The sequence below is a fragment of the Silene latifolia genome, chromosome 2 (assembly GCF_048544455.1).
Source record: "Silene latifolia isolate original U9 population chromosome 2, ASM4854445v1, whole genome shotgun sequence".
NCBI classification, from domain to species: domain Eukaryota; kingdom Viridiplantae; phylum Streptophyta; class Magnoliopsida; order Caryophyllales; family Caryophyllaceae; genus Silene; species Silene latifolia.
The window spans coordinates 168,820,566-168,829,263 of record NC_133527.1 but is presented as its reverse complement, the minus strand read 5'-3'; the positions used below and the strand labels follow the sequence as shown (position 1 = coordinate 168,829,263).

At 37.1% G+C, this 8,698-nt stretch overlaps 1 protein-coding gene across 2 annotated transcripts; it reads right to left on the bottom strand.

The window, feature by feature from the left end:
* Positions 1–1,127: 1,127 nt before the first annotated feature.
* On the bottom strand, positions 1,128–7,481 carry LOC141643329 (RNA-binding KH domain-containing protein RCF3-like). Of its 2 annotated transcripts, none has more exons than XM_074452448.1 (7): positions 6,915–7,481; positions 5,511–5,882; positions 4,916–5,164; positions 3,697–3,903; positions 3,502–3,590; positions 1,876–1,987; positions 1,128–1,663 (listed from the first exon to the last, which is right to left on the bottom strand). In XM_074452448.1, exons 1-7 carry the CDS (start codon positions 7,392–7,394, stop codon positions 1,535–1,537), a joined length of 1,638 nt encoding a protein of 545 aa, XP_074308549.1. In that variant the 5' UTR covers positions 7,395–7,481; the 3' UTR covers positions 1,128–1,534. The 2 variants fall into 2 exon arrangements, with proteins under 2 accessions (XP_074308549.1, XP_074308550.1); XM_074452449.1 differs by having other exon boundaries at positions 1,263–1,656.
* Between the last annotated feature and the right edge of the window lie 1,217 nt (positions 7,482–8,698).

Sequence of the window (8,698 nt, the reverse complement as noted above, 5' to 3'; positions counted from 1 at the left end):
TGGGCGTTTTTACAATATAAGCGCAGTTAAACCCTCCCGGCAAAATTTATTTTTGTTACCTGTTTTACAAGTGTTTTTTGAGGTATCCTTGATTGATATGATGGATGAAGCTCTCAGTAATAAATCACGAGTTATGATAAGACCTTGATGACATATCCTAAAGCTAGCTGTTTACATTTCATATACCTCTCAAAAATTAATAAAAATGTAAACAACTATCTGAATGGGAGGGGGTGTATGATTAATTTCTTTGGCCTTTGTTCAACCTAATCAATTAGTTCGAATAGGATTGCCGATAGAGTTGGCATATTATGACGAATAGAAACTCGACACGAACCAAACATGAAACTAACGGGTTTGTTCCAACAAATACGACAATGAATTTAATTGGGTCAAGTTTGAATTAAGCTTTCTAGACACGAATCTCGATACAAATAACTTATTTATTAAATTAACTTAAAATTATTTTAATTCTCCAAAACTATGCTTTATATATATTTTTACTTCATAACATTGACATAACATGGAAACACGACACAAACCTAAAACAAAATTTATGGGTGGGTTGAGGGTCAATTACCCATTTATATAATTAGGTTAACACGTCACGACATGAGATTTATTCAGGTTGGATTTAGGTTGAAGGGTTCGTACATGTTTACATGTGAATATGTGACAAGAATTCAAATCCTAACATGATTCGATTTGTTCGCCAGTTCTAGATTCGCCGACCAGGGAGAAGAAACCACTACTACTGACAAAGATGGTCTTGTACACACTTTAAGACCTTGTTTGGACACAAAAATCGAACGAAAAGCGAGGGGAGGAGAGGAGGGGAAAGAGGGGGAGAAAGAGGAAAATGTTTTTCCTTCCAAATCTCTTTTGTTGTAGGGGAAATAATATGCTTCAAAGGAAAATGGGGGATTCATTATCCCTCCCCTCCACATCACTCTACCACCCCTTAACTATCGAAACAAATGATATTGGCTCTCTACAAATATCCAGGCGAAGGATATTGGACCAAGAATGGAGGGAAAGGAAGCCGAGAGGGAAAGAGAGAATGGAGGGGGGGGGGGGGGAGGCGGATGAGAGCTTTTTCCTCAATTTTTCTATCCAAACAATGGTAATTACCTCGTTTAAATCCTTTTCCTTCCTTTCTTTTCAAATCCCCCTATTCAAAAAAGGATAAAATGTTCAAATGTGAACATTCTTCAAAAAGTTATTCCGTACTTCCCAGTTTTATTTTGCGTAGTTATGGCTAAAACAATCTCTCTTTTTTTTTTCATACGCTGCACCTGGATGAGTTTCCAATTACAAAATAGAAGCTTCCAAAGGCACCTTCATACAATAGCTAGAGCCTACAGAGCGGTTGCTTCTTCCGGAACTCTAATGTATGGAATTTTCGCCATCAACATATGTTAATTACTTACCGGACTGCAATCTACCTTGCAAGTTACCATCTAGTTATCTACTACCTTTGATTGAACAAAAGATATCAGTCTCCACACGGATTCAGGCGCCCCTAAACTAATGATCATCTCTCACTAATAAAAGCCTGAAGCATGCTGAATGCTGCCTGAGTTTGATTAAATGTCCCGGATATTATGGCCCTACCATCATTTCCTGGCGAAGGATCATGAAATATGATAGTTGCACCTGTAATCTGAATAACAATGCGACATTACTTGCTTGGAATCAAACCAATTAAGAAAACAATAATAGCAAAGTAAAGACCCAAACATGGCAAGAACATAAGATCGAACATTTTGAAAGATTTGACCCATCTACAATAGGTGGGTAGCATTACAATCAAATTGATGTTGAAACCATGACTTTCTTGAACATTTTGAAAGATTTGACTATATACGGATTTACCTGTCTGACGCGAGCTATATTGCAACCATCTTTGCCATAGACACAGCCAAATATAGTTGCAGGGATAACAATTTCCACTTCTGTATTTCTTATGAAAATTTGTCCATCCTCGCTGCATTTAATTAGCAACAGAGAGTAAACAGTTGAGCGAATATAAAAACTTGACTGAATGCATCACAGGAAAAATTTAATTGCTATTCTCTCTTGGTTCTGACTTCTAACCAACAGTTTTTGTTGTCTGCGGATCGACTTTCTATGTATGCACATACAAATGAGCAGCCACAAGGGAGTCCTACATTCATCCTCAATTTCAATAAAAAATCCTAAAAAGGATACGTAAACAATTGTTTGGGACTGAGGGAGTGCTAGTGCCTAAAGGCCATAAACCAATTTGTCGTAAAAAAACTTAAATTAAGAAGCTACTAGGTTTGGTGCCCGGCTTCGCCCGGACTACCTATATTTACCGTTAAATTTTATTTTCAATGAAATAAACTATGTTGGAGTTGTCTAACTCACACGTTTACTATTAGTCTATTATCTTATAATTATGATGAAATGTAAAACTCATTTTCAAATTATGAGACATGTTCACTACCCCGCTATTAATATTATTACTTTCACGACATTCTTTGTTAATATCATTACGTTCACTACTCCTGTGGTTACTATTGTTTCTTTTACTAATTTCTCTATTTTTTTTTTTGTTAAATTCATTATTCTCGTTAATTTTATCCGACCTATATTTAAATAAATTAAATATTTCCTTGAGTCGATTGGTTATTTAATTGTTCATACTTTTTCTCATCACTGTTACTTTCACTACATTCGTTGTTACATTCACTATTCCCACTGTCATTATTATAACTGTCACTACTTCCACATTAATACCGTTAATTTTATTAATCTCGTTGCTGCTACTATTACTTTTACTACATTTAGCTTTTTATTAATCTCGTTGCTGCTACTATTACTTTTACTACATTTAGCTTAATTTATAAATCTATGATGATACTAATTAATTCCATAAGTGGGGCATGTTAATTTTAAGGAAAATCACTATATTATTGTGTTTTCTAAATTTAATTATTTTAATTTAATGTAGTTTTCATAAATATTCTTCATCAAGCCATCTTTATATTATACTTTTAACCAAAACTATATAATATTTACATTGAGGCCCCTTTATCAGGTCCATCACACGGTGCTATCGATTTAAAACTATATAGTATATTTAATTTGTATAAATTTCTTTAATTACATTAAAGTCCCTTGGTTTCTGGAATTAATATATAGTATTGATATATCCCATCATCACAAGAAACAACCTTGAAAGAACTACCCATTGTTGAGTAGTGAGTCTTGTGTGAGGCCATTTTATATGTGAGATTAACCTAAATATCACAAATACTGGTGTAAGGCGGTTTTACACAAATTTATCGTAAAACGAGATCTTTTAGTAATCACTTTTACCCACTAATAGGGTTGTGTTTGGATCCGTTTTACAACTATATTTGTGTAAAACCGCCTTACACAAGACTAACTCCCTAAATATTTTATGTTAAATACATATCCAAATAAGAGAGAAGAGGTGGGGATAGGGCAAATTAATAGGGAATTATCCACAACCTGCCAAGTTCGGAGCTACTGGCAGATGTCACAGCATCAGAGTCAATTTGATTTTCTGTAGCTAGTGTCAGCAGATCTCCAGGAAATAACTGTGAACATAAACCGCCTTAATGACATAAGTATATAAATATTTAAGTCCAACTACAAGCTATTCTACTATAGCATGGCTGCATGGACAAATAGATGAAATTGAACCTTTGATGGCTGGACTTTTGGCTGATCAGAAAGTGCAAGGTGATCAATTGCGTCTGTTACGACAGCAGTTTGGTGTAGCCGAGGGGGTCGACCTAATATTTCATGTGGAAGACGAGGAACATTTTTCTTTACCAAAAACATTTTCTCCCTTAACGCCCAAGTGACTTGAAAAAGGCAAACATGCACATCAGAAAGCTCGCCTACTACCTACAAGATGCCAATGCAAACGTTGGGAGTTTAGGAGACAAGGAAATGCAGTATCACATCAAGCAGCATATAGTTATTTTCAAATGCTTCAAAGGTCAGGCCACCGATTTTTCCCAGCATGTCATACCATTAAATAAAGCTATTGCATAGCAAAAAACAATGAGGATGAAAGAGAGATACTTAGATGTTGCCCTGCTTTCAAATGATCATAGTTTTCCTCCCAGGTGAAACATAGGTCATAGAATGGCATCAATCCATCATAAATACGACCACCACAGAATTGAAAAAAAAAACAGATTCTATTTTAGGAGTAGAAGAAAATCTTCCCTCTAGAATCTTACGAGTTATTAGGACAAGACATTCACATTCCAGGTTTTTAGTTAATCACTGAAATTGTGATTACTAATATTAGCCGCTATAGTCACTAGCATCGCTTTCAAAGACCAAGTACGTTATTTCCAATGCTGAATTGATAAAACAGCAGCAGTAGCAACAATAAAAGAAACACATCATTTAATGACTCTATACATGTCTTGAAATACTCCGGTTGGCCTTGTATCAATTAACTACAACTCCCTCCGTCCTGTCATCTGTTTACCTTTACATTTGGCACAAATACCAAAAAGCCAGAGTAATGTTCAAGTCTACCCTTCATCCTTCTATCCCACCACTTGAATGACCCTCCCCCCCGCCACAGCACAGTGCCCTGCCTCGCTCCCTGGACATTCTCGCCCTTACCTCAATGTCTCAGTGTCTCACCAGTTGGATAGTGTAGTAATTTAACAAGACAAATGTTATCCCAAAATGTAAACAAGAAGTAAACAAATGATTTATACACCAAAAAATAGAAAACAAATGGCTTTGACCGGAGGGAGTACTTCACAATACAAAAAACACAGACAGTTCACTTTATCATTTTTTTGGAAATTTAACAAGTATTAGGAAAACTTTTTGAATATCAAGGAAGAATAGCACAACGAAGCTGATCACTTTAATAGACAAATAATAAGACCTGTATTATTTTCCCACCAGCAGAAGCTAATTGAGTTTGATGAACATCCAATATCTGCACTTCAGTATTTAGCATATTTGATTGCAAATCAACACCATCCGCTTGGTTGAATGGAATCAGCAACTTTGCCTTTACAGTCGCCTCACTGGTCCCAACTGAAGCATGCCCAGATCTAGTGCTATCATCCATGGATCTAATGAAGACACAAGCTGCAGCATTTTGTGCAGGCGAATACTGCCAGTCCTTGCTCTACAAATGAGAAACCATTACACATTTATATTTGATTTGAAGGTCAAAGCAAGAACCTAGTCAAGTTAGGTCGTCCAGCTATCTACATTCAGGGAAAAAAAGAAGTCCACGACAAAATAAACATGGAAACTCGGAAAGCGAATACTGCATAGCTGAATCTCAGTGAACTGCCCTTCATCACTAGCCCTACGAACCTACGGTTGAATTAGATACAAAGGCCCAATATAGAAAGAATCCAGGGCAACTTATTTTTCCGGAACGTTAAATGATGTGATTAATTAAGTTCACCTCTTAAACAAGGACAAAGATCCCCAATTGGAGAGAGAACAACATAGATTTGACTAACCTCCATAGCAGAAACCTTGATGACAAACTCATCACACCCAACAACTGGAGGTGACACCACAATAGAAGCTCCGGTTTCCTTTTCCAGATTTTTGATTACAGTCTCTTCCCAGCCAACTAAGCCACCAGATACATGAGCAGGGCATATCAGCCTGAAAGCAACTTCTCTAATGTCTATGTCCGAAAGATGACTCTGGTTTCTGTCTCCTGACACCATCACACAACATGCTTCTTTCTCCACTACCAGATCACGAGAGGGTCCCAACGACGTTGAAGTTGAACCACGAGAATGACTTGATTTGTTCCACTCCCCTTGAAGACAATGTGTTACAGCAACCATAGCTTTCTTCACTGCAAGAGACGCACCTGTTATCTGTAATGCAACAAGTACAAGTTGAAGAAACGGTAAACCCAAAAAAAATGACAGTTTTTTTCTTTGAAAGGAAATAAATGATATGAAGACGATATTTGTATGTGCACCATATATGTTACTTGTCATATATGCAAACAAATCAAGGACTATACCAATATTCCACAATAGAATAACAATGTAGCATTCCCAACCTCTCGTTGTAATTCTTGACATCGAACCTCTGTTACCTCTCATTACTACAATACCACATCAGGCAGTAATGAAAATTTGGTTTATACAGTGCATTCAATTCTTGATCACTGTGCTACCTATAGAACAACGCCACAACAACTACAACAAAGCCTTAATCTCAAAGACCCAAACTAATTTGGGGTCACCTAAGACGAATCATCACCAGACTACGTATTCCATAACCCAGTGCCTCAGTAGCTCTTGTAAATTGGAAGGTAAGGGGGTCGGATGTAGGCAGGTCTTACCCTTGTGTTATTTATCTCAACAACGAACATGTTATTAAATCATAACCACTTCTTTATCAAGACATGATTTATTTCCCTTTGTGTTAACAAACATAGAAACAACTTTGAAAACGTTAAGCTTCGACTAGATTATGCAAACAAGATTGCGGAAATTCCTAACCACTCAGCATGAACGTAAACTAGAAGCACATAACTTCATAACATCAATAAGCACGAAATTCACCACAAAAAAACACAAGTTACCAAAATTGTGACCATCGTTAACTCAAATTTAAACAACATACAACATTCATCATATACAATGTACAAAACTAAACAAGAATTTCATCACAATAACACAAGTTACTAAAATTGTCACCTATGTTACTCAAATTACCACCTATATTACTCGAATTACGACCTATGTTACTCGAATTAAAAAAAAAAAAAAAACATATCAATAAACAAAAATCTCATCCCAACAACACAACTAAAATTGCAGCATATGTTCCTTCAACTTAAGAAGAAGAATAAGAAGAAGAAGAACAAAGACAAACGCAAAGACGTCGACAACGACCTGAATTAACTCATCGGAGATATGAGCGCAAAGAGGAAGCAACTCAGGCGACAAAACCCTAACAGAAGAAGCACCATTCTCCCTCTCAATCTTTTTCATTTCCGAGTCTCTCTTCCACACCTCACCTCCACTAACTACCAGCAACCTACAACCATTCACCGCCATACGCGCCGCTGCATGCTCCGCCTCTACAGTCTCATAAACCCTAAGCAACGCTGCCTGTGCCGCCGACAGCTGGAATTTCGCCACTCCTCCGGCGTTATCCCTCACAATTACCGTCCTATCAACCTTCGCCGGTCCGATGACGTGAATAACACGCTCTACGCAACCCGGGAGCGTGTCGTCGACGCGTATGGACAGCGCGCCAGTGTCGCGTAAGATAGCCTTCTGTACGGTGCCTCTGTGGCCGATAACAGCACCGCCTGCGAAAGGCGCGGTCAATATGCGGAATTCGACGGGGTCTCGGGGTGGCTTTGACATTTTTGATAAAAGGGGATTTTTGGGAGTGAAAGGAGAAATGTTATGTTTGCCTGAAATGGAAAGTGAAGGTGATCAAGGTGTTTTTGAGTTTTTTGTTTGTTTTGCTGGTTTTAGTAAACACTAGCCAACTGGAGTAGTGGAAAGGATGAAGCAAGGTAATGAGGTGCGCGCGAAGATGGAAAAACATGCCAAAAAAAAGAAAGAGTACCACAAATGAAATTATTGTACTCGTTCAACTCCACCCTACATAAAATTGACCGACCCATATAACCTGATCCGACTCCGACACGACACCTGAACTCAAGACTCGAACTCAAATAGAACCGACTTATTATAAGCCGACCTGAATATTTACTGATTATTATCCACAATAATTTGATAATAACTGAACCGAAAATGACCGATCCGACCCGCCGTGAAGTCTACAGACCCAAAATTAACTCAACTCGAACCCGATCTGATTTACCTGTTTACCAGATCTATACTCGTAGCCTAATTAGTTTGACGATGTTGAACGTATTAGTTCTTAAATTACTTTAGTTATCTGAAAAGCATGACCATTAAACAAATTATAGCTAATTTAATAAGTTATTTGTAGTTTAATAGTCCAAATTAGTCAATATTATGACATCTTTTTGGTCGGGACTTATTTTCGGTTACTTGTCGTTAAGAGTTACCTAGATCAAAACAATATTTATAACTTCACAAACTACTCTACTTTTAGTAAAGAAGCAAGTAAAGATCGGATCCCAAGGGACGGATATTTATGTAGGATTTTCGATTGCAAATGACCGTGTCTAAGGGTGTCACAATTTGGGTTGAGGTAGGAGATCAATTAAACTAAATGACAATGTAATTAAAGTAATGAAAACAAGCAAGATGATTAAAATGAGATGTAAACAATTGATTAAAAGCACTAAGGTGTCATGGGTTCATAGGGGATTCATGGGATTTGATCATACAAACATGTTTTCTACTAGATCCAAACAATTATTGTTGTGATGGGATCGAGTTAGTGTATATCTTACAATCCCTAGGAAGGTTTGGGCCTCGGAGCCGAATCGATTAGATTGTACAACACCTACAAGTCGACTTAATCTTCCCTATCCAACTATATGCATGGTCTAATGAGACTCAAGTTGGTTTATGTCTTACAAGTCTCATTGAAAAAGTAAGTGATGGGTAAAAAATGCAAGGATTCATAGGCTCGCATTTCATCAAACATAACATGTGCATAAGTTGAAATCACAACAAGCAATCAAATTAATTATGAAAGCATATTAGATTAAGCATGAATCAATCCC

Bases quoted from the DNA above. Each gene is read 5' to 3' on its own strand.
- LOC141643329 (XM_074452448.1), bottom strand. From the start codon at position 7,394: ATGTCAAAGCCACCCCGAGACCCCGTCGAATTCCGCATATTGACCGCG. The intron at 3,904-4,915 runs GTCTTATTATTT...GGCATCTTGTAG, and splicing joins CTGGTGGGAAAATAATACAG to GTAGTAGGCGAGCTTTCTGA. The intron at 1,664-1,875 runs GTAAATCCGTAT...ATTGTTATTCAG, and splicing joins ATATAGCTCGCGTCAGACAG to ATTACAGGTGCAACTATCAT.